Genomic DNA, 19,211 nt, shown 5'->3' with positions numbered 1-19,211 from the left:
AGCAACGCTGTGGCTGGAACAGTCACCAAACTCTATTGGGCCAAGCGCATTCCCCTGCAGCCCCGCGCCACCCCAGAACCGCTGGGGCTGACCGGTTCGCTCTTTCCGCCTGGTCCAGTGGCCGCCTAGCAGGCCCAGCGAACGCTTCCTCAAATTCTCGCGCGACTCATTCTCCTCCTTGCTTCTGCTCTCCCTTTCTCTTCCAACCACCACCAACTATCTCAACCTACGCATTATCCTGACTACTGTGCGGATTTGCCTCGCTCATCGCTCGCCGGAAAACATTTGATCCGCCGAACGATTTAAAACACATCAACCGCCTTTTTTTTTCGCCTGCCACCGACCGCACTCAACGCGACCCGGCGCGACGTGCAATTGCAGAGAAAAACGCGGTAACTCCTTGCGATCAGCCGACCACCTTTTCGCACCTGCCATTTTCCAGCGAAGCTCAACCAGCTTTTCGCACCGTGCATCTCTACTCAACGAGTCGCGCGCACTCACCTGCCTATCCCACACACCACATTCCATCAGCTTCGTGCTCACCGTCGCAATCATGTCCGGCAAGCTCGACCAGACTCTCGACGAGATCCTCACCACCCAGCGACGCAACCAGCAGGGCCGTCGTCGTTCCACCCGGCGCACTGCTGGTAGCACCACTCGCGCCGCCCCGACTGCTCCGGCTGGTGGCGTTCAAAAAAGCACCAAGGCTACTCGTGGCGCCAACAAGCCGACCCCTGCTAAGGGCGCTGGTCAGACTGGCGAGAGCAAGATCATGGTCAGCAACTTGGTGAGTTGAACAAACCCCCCATGGATACTTTCTTGAAAAGTGCATTGACTAACACTGTCACAGCCCAGGGATGTTTCCGAAGCCCAGATCAAGGTATGTTATTGCCGCTGAGGCCATTCAGCCTTCGAAATTCTTGTCGACGCCCGTTTTTGCGACCTATCCTATCGACGTATGTCCCCATGGACAATGAGGGCGGTCACCCCCTCCAACCAGCGCTTGAAAGCGGCTGCCCTGATGCCTCAGTTCACTCTTGATGCGTTACGTTGGCTCTGCCGGCTACGCTATCAGTCATGGTCATCTGGCCACAGAAGTTGAGCAAGCCGATGTCTGCGCGCAACCTCGTCATATGGTAGCCTGGCAAGCACCCATGACTCGAAGGCTCTGCCCGGACCATGTAGGCGCCGGCAATATGTCAGACAGCACGCCAAGCTGGACTCCGTTGCACGTATCTCCACCTTGGCCGGTCACCAGGTCGATGATTGTGTGAATCAGCGAGCTTTGCAGCAAGCAATCGACACAACTTACTCCATGCTTTCCCCCTTAGTTGGGTGGCAGGTTCAAGGGGAGTTGTTGAGCGTCATCGCTACCAATCGATGCTGTCCGTTTTGAGGGCTTTCTTCGAACCTTCGAGAGGGCCAATGCGTTTCGTTGAGATCAGTTCCAAACGGCAGGCCACACCGGACGTTTTTGCCTCCTCTTCGGCATGAGTTGGGGTACACACCGCGGGGCCATTCGATTGACGGGTCTCATTCGAGCCCGGATGCGGTTTGCCTGCCAGTTGCCGGTCACGCTTTTCGGGGGGTTATGCTCGTTGCCCTGCTTGCTGCTCTGCTCGCTGCTTTTTGTTCCTTGTTATCAGGACGCCGACGCTACGCCATATCGCGATGGACGGATTATTCGACCTTTTCCGCACTTTCCGCACACGAACGCTCGGAATACCGAAGTCTCTAATTGACACTAACCACGATCACACTCGATAGGAGTACTTCAGCCAGTCTGTCGGCCAAGTCAAGAAGGTCGAGATCGCGTACGGCCCGGGCGGTCAGAGCCGTGGCAACGCGCACGTCACCTTCCAACATGCGGACGGCGCCAGCAAGGCTTTTGCCTCCCTCAACGGTCTCCTCATCGACAACAAGCCTGTCAAGGTAGGTCTTCTTTCTTGGAAACCCGGATATTTGGCAAGCATGTTTCTAACAGCAACTAGGTTGAGGTTGTCGTTGCTTCTGCCGACCTTATCCCGCAGCCCAAAACACTGGCTCAGCGTATGACGCAGCCCAAGGCTCAACCTAAGTCGGCGGCCAACGTCAAGAAGGGTGCCAACGCGACGGGTAAGGGCGCCGCTGGCAAGGGCACCAAGAAGGCTGGTCGTCCCCGTCCCAACCGACCGGCGAAGAAGACGGCGGAGGAGCTCGACTCGGAGATGGCGGACTACTTTGACACTGCCAACACAGAGAACAATGCGGCTACGGCGACTGCCCCCGCTGCGGCTGCCACCGGTGGCGATGCGGCGATGGAGGAGGATGTCCTCTAGGTGGGGAGCTGGCTGTCAGAACGACGGGCTAAGTCTCTGTAGCTAGTCCACGGTAAGGGTTGGGGGTGCATGGATGTATGAAATGAGTCTTCCGGGGGTTAGCATTAGGGTTGAGGCAACGGCGTGCGGTTTTGACATGGGATCCTGTTTTCGCATCGTTTTCTGAGGGACAGATTGACACATCTCGGTAGCTTGAGGGTGCACTGTTAATTGGGCCCAAGTGGTCGTTACATTATCTGATATTCTGCTGTATGCTTTGCTGTGTATGTTTGAGAGTTGTCCGATGTGTTGCAACTCGGTGGTTGTGGCTAATTGCCCGTAGGACCGTCACACTGGTAGGTAACCTCCGGAGCTTGTGCGATTGTATTCTCTCAAAACAACTCTTCGCTTTTAACAACAGGCCCGACTATCCGACTCTCAAGCGCACCAATCCCGGGTATAGCCAAGCGGAGGCTGAGTGATGCCGGGAATTGGGGTATCGGAATTTGAGTTGGGTATTCTGAAATGTGAGTGAAGGAAGTGAAGCTGATGATATACGAATACGTGCTCACTATATGTTTAGAAATGGTACCTTATGTCGACTACTACACTACGCAGTCGGAGGTAGAGACGAGTCTGCGAACAGCAAGATTTTCCATCAATTGAAAGGTTGGCCCAAAGTAGACGGGACTCCGACATCCCGGAGGTTGGCTTCCCGTGCCGGATAAGCTACGGGAAGATCGCGGATCTTGGCTACCGTCGACCCGGGTTATTTTATCTCTTTCAGGGACGGGGTTGCATTCGTTTGTGTGTTTTTGGGTGGTTCTGCGTGGTTTGCAATTTATGGTTGGTATGATGAGCTTAGGTTGGGCTGGGAGGTTTGATTTAATATGTTTAAGCTTGGTGAGCCATCTTGAAGTCCGTTTCTGTTTCTCTCACTCACTCACTCACTTCTTCATTCACGCCCATTCGAGGACAGGACGTGGTCGCCCCTCGAGCACCCATCCAGAATGAAACCAACCCTCCTCACGGCGCTCGCCGCCACCTTTCTCACCAGCCAAACCCAAGTTTCCGCCCAGGCCCAAGACAAATTCACCAACCCCATCCTCTACTCCGACTTCCCCGACAACGACATCTCCCCCGGCCCCGACGGCGCCTTCTATTTTTTGTCTTCCAACTTCCACTACAGCCCCGGCGCCCCCCTCCTCCGTTCCCACGACCTCATCAACTGGGAATGGGTCGGCCACACCGTCCCGCGCCTCACCTTCGGCAACGGCTACGACCTCCCGCCCCCCACCGTCAACGATGATGGGACTGTAACCCCGGGCGAGAGGGCGTATAGGGGAGGTACGTGGGCGTCGAGTATGAGGTACCGGCCTAGTGATGGGTTGTGGTATTGGATTGGGTGTACGAATTTTTGGAATACGTGGGTTTATACGGCCCCGGCCCCCGAGGGCCCGTGGGAACAGGTCGCGTGGTTGGGGAATGAGGAGTGTTTTTATGATAATGGGTTGTTGGTTGATGATGTGCCCGCGGCCGAGGGGGAAGAGGATACGTTGTATGTGGTGTATACGTGGTCGGGACAAAGCGTGGTGAACGTGACGCAGCTCGCGGCAGACGGGAAGAGTATTGTGCGGACAGAGACGGTGTTGACACCCGCAGATGTGGGCGTGGATGGGTTGGAGGGGAACAGGTTGTACAAGATCAACGGGACGTATTATATCCTGAACGATCATCCCGGGTCAACGGCGTATGTGTGGAAGTCGGATTCTCCCTGGGGTCCGTATGAGGCGAAAGCGTTGGCGGATCAGGTGCCGGGCCCCGTGCCGGGGGGTGGTGTGCCGCATCAGGGGAGCTTGGTGGAGGCGGCGCCGGGGGAGTGGTATTTCATGTCGTTTACGTGGGCGTATCCGGGGGGGAGGTTGCCGGTGTTGGCGCCCGTGGTGTGGGGGGAGGATGGGTTTCCAACGTTGGTGACGAATACTTCTGCCGGGGGGGAGGGTAGTTGGGGAGTGAGCTACCCGCTTCCGCTGCCGAGTCAGCCGTTGAACTATACCTGGACGTCTAACAGTTACGACTTCACCGCGCTGAGCGAGCTCCCGCCTGCGTTTGAGTGGAACCACAACCCGGACGAGTCCTCCTACGCGCTGAGTGCTGAGGCAGGGTTGACACTTTCAACGGCTACGGTCACGGATGACTTGTACTCGGCCCGCAACACGCTCACGCACCGGGCCTATGGCGAGTTCCCGGCTGCCACGGCCTGGCTCAACATCTCGCAGCTGGCCGACGGTGACCGGGCCGGGTTGGCTGTGTTCCGCGACCGCAGCTCGTACATTGGCGTGCACAAGTTACCTGCGGATGGCAACAACACGGAAAGCCGGCTGGAGGTGGTAACGTGGTTCAACGCGACGATTGACGAGTACGGCGGCGCGACGCTGGATTTGGGTGCCGTGACGGACAGCGTGGAGATTCCCGTGGACACGGAGAGTGTGTGGTTCCGCGTGGGCATGGATGCGCGGGCGGATGGGACGCATCTGGCGACATTTGGGTACCGGGTTGGTGTGGAGGAGGGCGGGGAGTTTACGGCGCTGGGCGGGGAGTATGAGCTGTACACGGGCTGGGCTTTCTTCTTGGGCTATCGGTTTGCGCTGGTTAACTATGCGACCCAGGCGCTGGGGGGGAGCGTAGATGTGTTGCGGTTTGCGACGGAGTAACGGAGGGTGTTTGGTGTTTCCAAGTTGTATGAAGGTGATCGTGTAAATAGGTGGTGAAGTAAATAAACCGCCGTATGTAAACCGTCCCCTGTTTCCCTCAACCCCCCTTATTCCCCAAATCAGACCCTCCGTATGCTCCCGTAACCAACCAATACACCCCAACCCTAATCTGATCCAATCCGATCCGATCCGATCGATCTACGCTATAACACACATATTATAGCCCCCACAAAAAGCCGTTGAACGCCCGCCAAACTTACCGCCCGTTAGACCATCACCTCCCGTGATTGCAGCTTACCCACCTAGATACCACCCACTCGAGCACATCACATACTCTTCCCACATCCCATCACACCGCCTCTCCCATCCCGTCCCATACCAAGGTCGCCCGAGCTAAGCAGCGAATTCCTAACCGTTCCGCAGAGCGGACCCACCTCACTCATGAGCTTCTCTCCTCCCGTTTCCCGTTCTCGCTTCAGCCGAGAAAACGAGATCGGGAAGAGGAAGACAGGAGCAACGGATCAACCCAGATCTCGTCGGATGGCCAAGCTGTGAGGCAGGCACCTTGGCGAGAAAAGGACGCTGCTTCGAGGGCCGTGTATGGTGGTGGTGTGTTTATGGTTATTGTTGAGGGTGTTGTTGAGAGGGTTGAGCGGCTAGAGCAGCTTGAGGAGGAGGTCGAGGGTCTTGTTGATGGGGTTGTTGGTCGGGACATGGTGGTGGTCGTCGCGGTCGATATGATACGTAGAACTTGGATGGGTTGGAAGTTGTGTCCAGAAGAGTGAGAAAGCTAAGGAGGGAAAGAGTTCGCAGGGTCGAGAAATATGTGTAATAGGTAATATATATCGATGTGAAGGCGGTGATTGGGTTTATTGAATATAAGTCGGACTTCCCAATATAATCAACGGAAGGAACCGCGTAAATACTGTATTCGAATCCTTGCCAACGTACGCAAAATTCCAAGACAGAAAATAAGACGAAAAAGAAGAGAAATCCAACAGGCTCGCCAGCCCACTCATAAAAGAATACCCTCCCTTTTCTCCCTTTTCATCACTACCCCCATCCCTAGGATCAACGCCACAACACTTTATCCCGCATTTCTTCCCATCAACTCCCCAGTCCCGAGCCCTGTCGGGCCGTGCCCGCTGCAGTTGGTCCTAGATCGTTCAGATCGTGCCAACAGCAGTGCCAGTGGCAGCGGCAGTAGGTACACTGTGGAGCATGTATGTTGCTTTGCTGTAATGTGTGCTACGAATACGGCGTATGAAGGTGTCGATTCCGTTCAGGCTTCTGTGGGCGTGAGGCAAGAGCCAAAATATTCCCACAGGTCACGTTCACAGAATGCAGGCCCGGCAGGCAATCAGGGTAACAAGACTGGGAGGAATAAGTCTTGGCTTTGTGTTCAAGTGACTGCTTCTGCAGTAATCACCAAGGAACAATTCGCCCGAGTCGACGCCTGCAGGTATGCATAGGTACCTTACTTACTGTACTATACCCAAAGAGCCACTCGGTATGTAAGTCGGTGTATGTACCTAGGTATTCAATGTATCCACACACGTGTAGACATAAGGAATATACCGAACGACCTAATTACCTTCCAAAAATGTATCAATAAATCCCTCCCATCAGTCTCCAATACAGCTAAGACTCACATGGCACAACTCCACCCAGCCTTATTTATCACTCACTGCTTGGGTAGGGTAGGTGTTACCAACGTTAACTGGACACAAATTCTGGCACTCTGGCGATCCGTCACACGCCAAAAAGAGAACCGCATGCATATTGCCGAAAGCCGCGCGGCTATTTCCCTGCAACCCTCTCGGGCAGCTCCGCCCTTCTGCACTCCACCCTCTGCACCCTCTGCACTCTCTCCGCCCTCTCTCCGCCAATACTAGCTTCCGCCTTGAGTTCTCGGCTGATCGCCCACACTCAGTCAGGTACACGCTGTAGTGTACGGAATACTCGTGGTCACCTCCCCTGCGGCCGTTAGAAGAGACATCTTACATCACGACACATACAGTGACGGCAAGAATACCAAATCAATACCGAATGGCTCCATTCGCCAAGGCAAGATGAATAGAACCTATCTCAATACGTTCGACTCCCGCGCCCGAGCCCAGGGTGTTTTTTTGGCTTCCTAACGCCCGTTGTTTCCCAGGTCGCCGTCATCTCGTCCGCCCAACCCATCCCAGCCCAGCTTGGCCCGACCAACCGTCTTGCTCCCAACAGGAGGCCGCCGGCCAGGGCATTGCATTCAGCAGGGCGGGCCAGCGCTAATATCTAGCAGGATATGCATGTCCCCTAAGCGCTGGCAGTCTCCTTCGCGTCCTTTGCCTCCTCGGCCTTCTCGCCCTCTGCAGCCGCAGGGACGGCCTCAGGGGCATCTTCCGTGCCCACAGCCGCCGCAGCCGCAGCCTCCTCCTCCTCACCCTCCAGTGCCGGCAGGTCGTCGTCGTCTGAGTCCTCTTCCTCACCTGCCCCGAAATCGGGGGCACCACCGCCACCAAGCTTGGAGAAGTCGATCCCGCCAAAGTCGCCGCCGCCTATGCATCGTTAGTACATGTCCTCTTATAAGTGAAGCCCCCCCCTAAGAAGCCTGTGTGCCACTGTCGTCCTTGTCCCTCCTTTTTCTTGCCAATTTTGTCTTTTGTACGTACCGCCCATGCCCGGAAGCCCAGCTGAAGTGGGTTTCTCATTTAGCCAAGGAAATATAACAAGCGGTAGACAAGGAGGGGCGGGGAGTGTTCGATAAGAAATGTAATAAAACACCCATTGTGAAACATCGAAAAAACATAAACAAAATCACTCACCCATACCCGGACCGCCAGCACCACCAAAGTTGGAAAAGTCGTCCTCGGTCGCCTCGTTCTGCTCGTCCTCATCCACCCACTTATCAAAGTCGGTCTTGAGGAAGTGCAGCTTCTTGGCCTCCTTGAGCAGGCGCGGCCAGTACTCCTCGTTGAGGTCCTTCTTGCGCAGCTTCAGCTCAACGTCGCGCTCCGAGTGATTGACGCGGCTGGCTGCCGGGTCGATGTCGGCATAGAAGTCGAGCTTGACCTGGTACGTCCGCTTCAGCGTGTTGGACGTGCCCTTGAAGCTCAGCCCGCTCGGCTGCAGGTCCAGCTCGAACTGCCCCTTGGGCACGTCCGGCACGTTGATTGTTAGGTAGATGAAGTTGGCTTCGGGGTCGGTGCCGGACGAGCGCTGCGCCCAGAGGACTGGGAGAGGATAATGGTGAGCTATGTGAAACGCGTGCAAAGAAGTTGGCGGGGTAGCCGAGGGCGGGACGGCGGAAGTGTTCAACGCCAACTGATTTAATGGCAAGGCCGGCCAAAGCTATAGATAAAGAATATAGAACTTACCCTCGGGAGTCGCGACGTCAGTCATGGTGTCTATCTGTTTAAGGATCATTGTGAGCTCGTGGTTCGCGATGGGGATCGGGATCAAGTCTGGAGGGGCGAAGGCGGGGCAAGTTGCAACAGCTCAGTGTATTGGGAAAACTAACAGGATTCGAGTTAAAACGGGGTTCGAGAAGATAGCGTTTGTGTGAAATCCAGGCGTGTGCTCGTCAATTAGAAATGGAAGGTGTCAAAAGGTTGAAAGGTGCAAGTTGCAGGTTCCACGAGACTCAGGTCGGAGGGGCAAAGAACGAACCCCGTTGTGAGGCTGCGACGATTTGCACTGCCTTGCCGGCCAGGGTGACGGTGGAATTCGTCAGAAGCCTAAAGATTCTCAATTACGCAGTAGCACGGGCCAATTCGGGCCTAGCCAGGGAGACCGGCACGGAGACAAGAGCTCTGGACCACACGCTTTCGGAGCTCCAGCCGGGGCTCCACTCAGAGCTTCTGTTTACATGCGTTCCTGCCGTGAGCAAGCGCGGGAGGTTTGTTTCGGTTTGCAAACGGCGTTTAGATTGAGAGTGTTTGAGGTTCAAGACATAGATTAGGTATACATCCCGGAATTCTGGCCCAAGGCCAAACGTACACGGTGCTGACTGCACTCAAATATTGTCCTCGCCCGGCGCCCCGGGTTCAATTTGAGGGGCAGGCAGGAGCGGGGGTCATGGGGGGATAGCACTGAACGAAACAACAAGTACCTATTTCCAGGTTGTGGAGGTTTGTATTTTTACTCGCCTCATCCCAAGGCCGTTCACAAGGAAGTGCTCAAGACACTTAATGTTAAGAGGTAGTCCTGGAATCCACGGTCTTGAAGAAAAGAAAGCAGCCCAGGAGAGTTAAAAGGCCTGGATTGTAGTTGAGACGAGAACAAGGCCCATGACTTCCACAATCACGGACAGTCTGGAGCAATTCAAGTCGTCCTGTCTCTCCCCATCACTCAGAACATTTCATGGCATATTAGGTATCCCACTCATACCAAGCTTTGATCTGCCCTACACTAAAGTGTCTCGTCTCTTCTCAAAGAATGGCGGGGTTGGAGTCGGCAGGCTGTGGGGCTGCCAGGCCTTCTCCACAGGGCTGCAGCCCCTGTCAAGCGCCTTGTGCTGGCGCGGCGCTCCGCAGCAAGGCTCAAGCAGGAAACGCTTGGCCAGGGGTCCCAACGACGTCAGCGCCAGACTCCTCAACTTAACCCTAACTCCCATCTTGAACTCATCTAATTACCCCGACATCCGTCTCCCATACACCCAGGAACCGCATCCCGCAACTTACGATTGACCCCGACCGAAGTGGTGGACGGCATCGTACGGCCATACTCTTCCCCTGTGGACGACCTAGCCACCAATTGAACGAAACACCACGCCACAACCCATCAGCCGACAACGACGGCCGCCGCAGCCATGGAGACGCTCCGGAACATGTTTGCGAAACCAGACCCCCAGGCACAGGTATGTTTCTCTTATTCTTCTTCTTCTCAAAAATGTCCCTAAGCCCAAAGCTAACCCGAGCCATCCCAGTACCGAAAATGCAACGCCCTCCTCCGAGCCAACATGCGCAAACTCGACCGCGACATCGCCTCGATCAAACAAACCGAAACCAAAACCAAAAACCTCATCATCGCCGCCAACAAGCGCGCCCAACGCGGCGACCCAGCCCGACAAAAACAAGCCCAGCGCGAAGTCCGCGACTTCGCGCGCGAGCTCATCCGCACGCGCAAAGCCGGCGACCGCCTCGTCACCGGCCGCGCCCAGCTCGCCAGCGTGCAGATGCAGGTCAGCGAGGCGTTTGCGCTGCGCCGCATCGAGGGCAGTATCCGTGCTGGCGTGGGGATCATGAAGGATGTGAATGCGCTCGTGCGGCTGCCGCAGTTTGCGCAGACGATGCAGGAGTTGAGCGTGGAGTTGATGAAGGCCGGGATTGTGGAGGAGATGGTGGGGGAGGTGTTGCCTGTGGATGGGGATGCCCTCGGGGAGGAGGAGGAGGAAGCTGAGGGGGAGGTGGATAAGGTGCTGGGGGAGATTTTGAAGGATCGGATGGAGACGGCGGGGCCGTTGCCGAGTGTGCCGTTGCCCGCGCAGGGAGAGCAGCAGCAGGCGGTGGCACAGAAACAACAGCAGCAGCCTGTTGAGGAGGAGGAGGAGGAGGAGGATACTGAGGCGATGATGGACCAGATGCGGAACCGGCTGGAGGCGCTGCGGAGTTGAGATTTTGACTGTGAGTCTGGTGTAATAACGGGACGCTGATGGCTTGTGCTGAGCTAGCCGGGCTGGAAAGGGATATCAGGGCATGAAGGCGTTTGGCGTGGTTTGGGTTTAAAGGTTTTACTTTTTTGTTGGCGAGCGTCTCGCATACACAGTCCCTTTTGGTGTTCACAGCTTGGGCATATCGGAACGTACAGATTTGGAGTGTGCTCCTGAAACTACGGTCTATCTTCAGTGAATATCCAAGTGTATTAACGATATCGGGTCTCCAAATACAGAGCTAACAAATGGGTAAGTCACGGCCTGGGGATTGCGAATCACTCCGACTGATCGAATGGCCACCACGATACCTTTCGCCGGACCGAGTCATCCATCTTCGATCTCACAACATATCCGAGAAACGGCCAGTCGCAACCGCCGTCCAAATTGAGAAAGTCCTTGTACGGTCTCTCCAAGTTCCGAGGAACCAACAGACCAACCTTGTCTAAGAGTTACTTTTCAATTACGCAAACGTCCCATCCTTCTTCAAGCCATTCCAATTCATCAACCCGTCTTCGACAAGCGATCTCCCAATAGCCACTTTTCACACCCCGCGAACCATGGGTGAAAGCGTCCTCAGGGTCTGGCCAGTCGAACCATCATGCCAGACCGTCAAGAGTGACCCCAGTCCCGAATACAATCCCGATGAAAAGTCCAAAGTGAGACTAACCACGCTGGCGAGTCTTGTTACAACGTCAGTCTTTCACATTCTTGCCAGAGGATGATACCATGGCAGCAAGGAAGGTGGACTGGGAGGAGCCGTAAGATCTGGACCGGACGTTAGAGGAGAGTTGTGCGATGAAGGTATTGGGTTCGGGGCATGCTAAGAGCGTGTTGTGGCTTTTTTGCTATTTTTCCGTCCCGCTGCTGCTGCTGCTGCTTATGTGGAGGTCGCTGTTGACATATACCTATCCGGCAGGGAAGAGAGTCTTCTAGCACTTGAGGGCACACATCCTCTGTGAGGCTGCAGAGTAATGCTTCGGCCGCTACCTCTGGGACGGGCCGCCCACGGCTGATCCGCCGGGAGTTTACTACCATCATCAAGGAGAAACAGTTGCTCCAACGGCCGGTCGTGGCTAAGGCCGATTTACTTTGTATGTTTACGCATGTACATCCCAGCCCATACAAGATATATATATCACTGAGAAGCGGGTACCCGATGGCGGGAGGTGTACTATGGACCGGTATGGACTACTGGATAATAACTGTTGTGGGCTGTATGAGACATACGGATGCGGTGAAGGCATTTTCTGTTTTGGGTGTGGGTGTTCCTTTTTTCTTTTCCCCCTTTTTTTTCAGCATGGCGCCTTTTCTCTCTGGCTATAGAACTCAGGTCGTTTCCGCCAAAAGCTGTTATTCTTCTGCCTGCTATTGTCTAGGTCGGTGTTCTCCCCTGCCGCACAGCACTTGGATGTATAATGCGATGCTCTAGTTTCTGAATGAGAGGTCTAGGAAGACGGGGTATCAGGAGGTGATGACCCCAGAACTGTTGAAGGCGAGTTTGTGGAAGATACCCAAGCAGTGTGAGCATTATGAGGAGGGTGAGTTTGCTTTTATATAGATTTTTAGTGATCTTATGTTTGTTGTTGTTGTTTACTCCATTCCCCCTTTTTCGGTTCTCCTTTTTTATCTTGTTCTTTGAGTTTAAAATCACCCCAGATATTTTTATCCTCCAACCCCGTCTCCCTCCACGCACTCTCCTTCAGAATCCTTCTTCATCTACCTTCAGACTCACGAACTGCCCCAGACACTGTATTCTCCTCACCCACCTCTCCCGCCCCAGCTCAACCACAACAACGATAACAAGGTCGAAAACGACAACGACGATGACAAGAATAACAACGACCTCTCCCCGGGTATGTCCGCCCCGTACCCACTAACAGCGCCATCTTCGGCAACGTCGAGCGCATGCTAGGCATGCTGACTCGAGTGGCAACACGCTAGGGGCAAAGCCAGAGGGGGACATGTGGACGGGTATGATCCTATTTTGGTGAGTTTTCCGCTTTCTATATTGTTAATTTTATATTATTCTCTATTTTTTGCTCTACATATTATACGGCTTGTTAACGATCTAGTTGTCGCAGCCAAGGAAGAACGGTCTTGATCGATCAACATCCTCAACGTGACTACACAGTCATACCTACGAAGGGAGATCCGGTCCATCTCGTAGGGACAGTTGAGTTTTCGGTGTCTATGGGACGGGAGATGGCTCGGTAACCGCTTATGAGGGCTGGGAAATAATTACTCCGTGGCGGTAAAAGTCTTGATTGCATTTTTTACGTTATTGTTCTAACTCTCCTGCCAAATACATTGTATATCACTACTTCGCAAGGCTTTCCTCCTCATCACTGCTCTCCGTTTCTAAGTCTCAACGGACTTCACGTTCAATAAGTCCAAAGACCACTTCGACTACTAACGTTCGAGACACATTCAACAATCGAGACACACACACAATAACCTAACAACATCCTCACAATCTGACCTGATGATCCAATACTCCCCTCAATCCAAGAAATCCACGGACCATCCACGGAAAATCCACGCCACCTCAAATTTGCTGAACAGTAGCCATCCCATCACAGCTGACCGGTTATTGTTCCCACACAGAGGTCTCATCTCAGACACATTCGCCACCAGGCCATATCCATGTTACAAGGGTCGCTCACCAACGGGTACGATTCCCGGACCCTTGTTGCACATCATCGCTTCCCCGCCTCCACAAATACAGGCACAACAAGATCAAACCGGCCGGAGCTAGACCTTCCCGACTGGGAGACTTGCAGAACGGCTGGCGATCCCCCGGTTTTGCTGGCCAGTCAAGTCAGTCACCCTGGGATTTGATACCTAACAGGGATGAGATCGATGTGGAGAGATGCTTGTCGCACATCACTTTCGAGGCACTCTTGAGGCACTCAGGGTATCTCATCTCGAGCTCGTTTTGTCGAGTCTGGGCCTAGTTAGCCTTACCTGATGAACGGAGAGATGAGGTTCTCGAGTTGGCGAGGCAGATCATTCGTAGCAATACGAAAGAGGCTTCGTAACGGTGCTCTTGATTCTCTGTATCGCCAGTCAGGGCCACGGTCACGGTCACAGTCACCATCGCGATTACGCCCACTGCGAGGATCTCCTGTGTGTGTGATGCAAAGCAGGGCGAAACTGATCTAATAACCTACCTCATAAGCTTATACGCCTCAAGTTTAAAGTCGGTATGACTTAACTCGACTAATTCAACCTCAAATCTCAACTGACTCGTCAAAGCCCAGCCATCAAGATCTGACCGTTCAAGCAAGTGTGGATTCTCACACTTCTCACTGAATCCCACTGTCCTCAACGCACACTCCCAACAGAGCTGATCGATTGCCAACCGTTATTCATGTAAATCCTGTCTCGCTTGTCATGCTTAGCAGTTGTCGCGGAAAGCGGAACGTCGGAAGGGAAAACAAAGAACGAGTCACATACCGGCTTTTTTCCCGATCTGATCCGAGACCCGGAGCAAACAAAACCTAAAAAAAAAACCAAAAGTTCATGATTCTTGAATTTGCCGATATGCCAAGAGATGAATTGTGATATGTCTGCTTGTTGGTGGCCTGCTTTACTGTTGGGTACTCGATCCGGACTGAAAAAAAGTGACAGGCACAGATCTAGAACCGGACCAAGTTCCTATTCTGATGCCTTTTGATACTAGTGTAGGAGTAGCTAAACAATCTCGGCCTCGGTTTGTGTGATATGGACTGCCAGTGCGATGATTATCCCGAAAGCCGAATTATCTTACCCCCTCCCCCCGTCCACAAGGTTTGCTTACGGTAGCTTACACGGATGAATCGCAAGCCTGTGACGAGATTTAGATCGTGATCGATCTGTGATTGGGTTCTGCTTTCACACTTTGGGGTTGCACTCGCATCGATGGTACCATTGGTTCGCGTCGCACCTATCACTTGCAGCTTTTTCGCAAGAATCCCCCTTTCTGATAATCAGGGCCAGGCAATCACGATGGCATCACAGACTCGAGAATAGGTATTGTTGAACTTTGAAGTTTATATGGTACTGTCTGAATACGCACGCACCCCCCTTTACCAAAAGGGAAGGTCCTCATCTTGCCGCGAAGCATCCCTTTTCGAAATGCCATTCTATTCATCCATCCATCTTTTCCTCGAGATAGGAAATTCGTGACTCACAGAGAGAAACACCAGTCAGGCGATGTTTCTTTCTCCCATCCACTATTGGTCACACATCATCTCTCCACCACCACTCGCACTCAAGAACGGAGGAAACGGAGCGTACAACTCGAAACAGAGCTGAATAGGAACTTGCGCCGAACAAACCAGCAAGAAAGCACATATCAAAAAAGTGATAGGGGCGTATGGAAGATAAACCCCAAGCTGAAATGGCGTTCCTGCATCGTGTAGCGTGTCGTCGAGAATGTTTCTACTGTGTTAGTGGAGTCGGATATCAAACCCGTGTGGACCTAGAGGCGCTCACATCGTTCAACGGCCCGGGGACGGGGAAGGACGGGAACTCCACTTTCCGGGTGTTGAATGATGAATCGCCAGGGCAAAACTCCACTCACAACTCCACCCATTTTTGCTGTTGTGTCGTCCGATTCTCGGGCCCCACTCCTATTCCGGCCCCGATTCTGCACCACACCTCTGTTATCAGCCCCGCGATTCTGCAGGACAGACAGTTCAAGCGAGTCAAATCATCAGCCAACAAAACCCCCAATCTTTTCTTCGGGTAGTTTTGCTTCTGCGGCCTCTGCTGCAGGCCGCCCGACCCTCAGCTGCCACAAAGCTTGGCGATTTGATGTTGTCCGGCCGGTCCACGGATGGATGATGCGCGTCAACTTTCACACGTTGTGCTGTCCATGGACCATGGGTCATTGTTCATTTGTCCACGGGCGGTCCACGAGGCACGGTCTACGGGGCTCGTTTCGCTTCGCTGGCTGGCTGGCTGACTTTATCGTCAGCCGTCGGTCGTGAGTCGTCAGTCGTCCACCGTCTCGCTACGTCTGCCTTGCCGAGCTAAAGGAAGAACGGGTGCTCGCCTTGGGATTGGCCTGATACGACAGCTCTGCTTCAATCAGCCCAGAAAGGCCAACACCAACGCATTCATTGGCGGTTGCAATGTCGGATTCTCAGGAGGCAGTGCTGCTGGGGGAGTCATCACTCCGCAAAACCCATAACTCGTCAATGAAAAATGACAAGTTTGGGATGAGGCCGTGTTGGGGTGAATTGTTGGTTGGTCGAAATCTCAAATCACGAGATGTGCTCTGCTGTGTTCGTCAACGGGCGGATAATACCCTCATCGCGGCAATTTAGGGAAGGGGGGTGTGAAAGAGGGAAAGCCAAAACGGAAGCTTCATCTGCGCCGGCCAACAATGCGGGATGAATGAGAAGGATGTTGTCGTTGGGGGTCCAACCTCAACGTCCGTTTCGCATCGCGACTTTCACAGCCCAGCCCAGTTCAGCTCAGCTCAGCCCAGCAAACCAACCCCACGAAGTTCGAAACAGCGCAATCAACTTCACCGCCAACAGCTACCCCAACACCAACAATCCGCTCATCACCAAACCAAAAAGCCCTCGATCGCCCAACAGCCACCCGTCGGCTTCGGCCGTCTCCCGTTTGCTCACCCTGGACCTGAGCGGGTGATTCCCCCAAAGGCGCAAATGAGCACGTCTCATGCCCAACCGCGCGTCACGTTGGGCCAGGAAAGGAACCCAACAACCCCCACGAGCGATGCTTCCATAGTGTACTGAACTGACCACCAACATCTCCCATCGCCGTCCAAGCCCCATACTGTGGCACCCGACCAGAGAAGTCGCCGAGGTGAAAACACCGCAAACGCCTCGTGTCTCACGTGCCAGCTTCCTCGTCGTGGCCCCCACCGAGAGCGGCCCTACACTAACTAGCAGTGGCTGGGACAAGAAAAGAGGTGACCGATCACCAACCTGAATGAGCGTCTGTCACACCCCGGCGCTTAAACGGTCCTGGCCCCCCAGTTGAAGTGAAGTTGCGCGACCGAGCGACTGACAAGCACCAACACCCCGCAAACAACTGCCGGTAAGCACGCAAGCAAACAAGCAAGCGGTCGGGCAGGCAGGTAACCGACCGGGTGCTTCGGTAAGCGGTAAGCGGCGAAGCGCGCGGGGTGAGCGGTAAACGGCCGAAAAAGGTGAAATGTGATTGTGACTGTGACTGTGTTTGGTTGGCGAGTTAGTTAAGGTTAGCCAGCCAAAAGCGCGCGGAGAAAGAGAGATGATCAACACTTGTGAGCGTTACACATCCCACACAAGCTTCTTCATCTCACCACGTCTTTCGTTCGTCCCAGACATCTCATGTCCCCAATTCCAACGCCAAAAAAATCAACAAGCTCACGGTAATCACCACCAAACTTCAACCCCAAACCCAAACCCAACCATCACCCGTCTTTCTCGTCTTTTTTGTCTCTCCCGACGCTCATTGCCTCTCTCTCCTTTCGCTTGACCTCCAGCCCCGCCGGCATGCCGCGTGCGGTAGGTGGGGATGTCGCGGCGCGGCGCGGGTATGGTGGGGGGCGGGGCAAAAGGGGGGGAACCAAGAAACAAGGGGAAGGGAAACAAGCGCGTCGCAAGCCCACGTGGGTGCAACCGTGCCTTCTCAATGAGTTTGAGACTTGAGAAGTTCGAGTTGTGATAGACTCATAGTACATAATAAGACATAAAGTTTACCGAGGTGCCAAGCCAAGCTTCTTTTTGTTGGGTTGTTGTGACTTGTCCAATGTTGTCTTTCGATGTGAAGGTGATGTGAGGGGATTGGAGATGGTTATTGGTTCGTTTTTGTCGTCGGTTGACCGTTTGTGTCTGCTTTTCGCTTGAGTGCCCAGGGGAGAGATCATCGCAGGGTGTTTCTTTTCGGAGAGAGAAAGAGAGAGTGCAGTCCCCCCCCCCCCACGCTTGAGTCCCTTGACGGCCAGTTCTCGCGACCGACCACCCAACCAGGACACGAATCTCCCACTCTCCCACTCTCCCACTTTCCCCCCTTTGCGCCCCCACTGAACATTAAAACAGCGCTTTTCTTTTCTCTTCCCCTTCAGGCCCAGCAGTCCCCCTTCGCCCCTCACCCCACGCCGCACCATCGCCCCGGCGCACGCTTTTTTCCCTTTTGGCACCGATGATCCAAACTTTGGCGGAAATCTCGTCCCAGCCCGCTGGGAGCGTGGCCCGTGGCGCGGAGCAACCCTTCAGTCGGGCCGCTGTGAGTTGCTGCTAAACTTGCTAGTTTCCTAGCGTCCCCATTCCAGTTCCCAATTCGAATGCCTCCAATTCCCGGAGGAGAGGTTCTTCATTTCAGGGGCGGTGGGGCGGGCGTGCCTGTGAAAAGAAAGGAAGGAAAAGAAACAGAACGAGATGGTCCGTTTTCCTAGTGTGCACGTGGAGTTGTGGACACGACACTAAAATCGCCCGCAATGGATCCGGTTATGATTCCAGTTTCTTTTTTGATACCCCAATTGTCCCGAGATGGTGGATTCGAGACCCTGATCAACAAAAACCGGCCGAGTCGTCCCGTGCCTCCCTCCCTCCCTCCCGCTCTCTCCAATCTCCATCCATCATCACCGTTTTCTCTTTCGCGGCCCATTTTGTTTAGTGTAGTTATGCGATCGATCCATCGAGAACGGAGCCCGCGCTACGAAATCTTCACACCCCCCCTCCCCCGTCCGTCTCTTTTAATTCTTCATCGGCGTGCCCACTACGCTACCTTACCATAACGGGCCACGGGGAGGGGGAGGGGGGAAAGAGAAAGAAGGAAGGCCGGGGAAGGGGGGAAACCAAACCATCCCAGCTAGCAAGGCCGAAACAAGCAACTCGGTAGAAGAAAAATAGAAAGTTCCGCAGCATAACCGACCCGAACAAAAAATGACAAATACCCTGGTTTGGCAGGCTACCAGGCAGGCAGCCGCCGACTTGTTCGCTCGGGTCGTTTACGTCCGTAGTTGGCGGCTACGAAGTCCGTGTTCCCCAGGGCAGGGGGAAGAATCTCGTTCCTGCATCTTGCCGGCCCGGCATCATCGTCGGAGAATCCGACCCTGGCTCTGCTTCCCCGGCCTGCCTGCCGCGGAGCGGGAGGCTGGAGGTGAGAAGAGTGAAAAATTTGGTCCTTCCTTCATGGGAAAGTGAAGAGAACGGTTCCTCCCCCCCCAAAAAAAAGGTCCGTGTGGAATCCCTGGCTGACTGGGACTGGACCTGACCCCTGGGTGCACGGATGGGATTTTGTTCAACGTTGAACGTTCGGAGTTCCAACGGAGGGAAGCGAGTTGGAAGCGAGCACAGGCGAGCACAGGCGGGCGTAAGCGAGAGCGGGAAACCAAAAAAATCGGTCGGCCGGTGAGGAATCGTTGTTGCAACGGTGAAGAGACTTTCCTTGGGTCTGGTGGGTTTTGGGAATGCCCGGACGACCGGCCCGGTTGCAGAAAGATCCTGGAGAGGTCCCGGGGCACCGGGACACCGGGCGACCGGGAGGTATCCGCGCCGTTTTGTGCAAAAGCATGGAAACAGGGGTACGAATAGGAAGGAGGATTCCGTTTTTTTGGCT

At 54.4% G+C, this 19,211-nt stretch overlaps 4 protein-coding genes across 4 annotated transcripts; 3 read left to right on the top strand and 1 right to left on the bottom strand.

The window, feature by feature from the left end:
* Positions 1 to 553: 553 nt before the first annotated feature.
* Positions 554 to 2,318, top strand: C8A04DRAFT_29369 (uncharacterized protein; the record flags this gene model as incomplete). Its single annotated transcript, XM_062780987.1, has 4 exons — positions 554 to 787; positions 851 to 880; positions 1,768 to 1,932; positions 1,992 to 2,318. 4 exons carry the CDS (start codon positions 554 to 556, stop codon positions 2,316 to 2,318), a joined length of 756 nt encoding a protein of 251 aa, XP_062636340.1.
* A 989-nt stretch (positions 2,319 to 3,307) lies between these two features.
* On the top strand, positions 3,308 to 5,011 carry C8A04DRAFT_37844 (glycoside hydrolase; the record flags this gene model as incomplete). Its single annotated transcript, XM_062784023.1, has 1 exon — positions 3,308 to 5,011. One exon carries the CDS (start codon positions 3,308 to 3,310, stop codon positions 5,009 to 5,011), a length of 1,704 nt encoding a protein of 567 aa, XP_062636339.1.
* A 2,301-nt stretch (positions 5,012 to 7,312) lies between these two features.
* Positions 7,313 to 8,398, bottom strand: C8A04DRAFT_37843 (HSP20-like chaperone; the record flags this gene model as incomplete). Its single annotated transcript, XM_062784022.1, has 4 exons — positions 7,313 to 7,554; positions 7,669 to 7,689; positions 7,822 to 8,229; positions 8,374 to 8,398. The coding sequence occupies 4 exons, from the start codon at positions 8,396 to 8,398 to the stop codon at positions 7,313 to 7,315; spliced, it is 696 nt and encodes a 231-aa protein (XP_062636338.1).
* A 1,408-nt stretch (positions 8,399 to 9,806) lies between these two features.
* Positions 9,807 to 10,610, top strand: C8A04DRAFT_37842 (Snf7-domain-containing protein; the record flags this gene model as incomplete). The annotated part of the gene is made up of 2 exons (XM_062784021.1): positions 9,807 to 9,854; positions 9,924 to 10,610. The coding sequence occupies 2 exons, from the start codon at positions 9,807 to 9,809 to the stop codon at positions 10,608 to 10,610; spliced, it is 735 nt and encodes a 244-aa protein (XP_062636337.1).
* Positions 10,611 to 19,211: the final 8,601 nt, after the last annotated feature.

The sequence above is a fragment of the Dichotomopilus funicola genome, assembly GCF_033296635.1.
Source record: "Dichotomopilus funicola strain CBS 141.50 unplaced genomic scaffold C8A04scaffold_38, whole genome shotgun sequence".
NCBI lineage: Eukaryota > Fungi > Ascomycota > Sordariomycetes > Sordariales > Chaetomiaceae > Dichotomopilus > Dichotomopilus funicola.
Note: the sequence above shows the minus strand (reverse complement) of the source record. Positions and strands in the feature narration are given on the sequence as shown.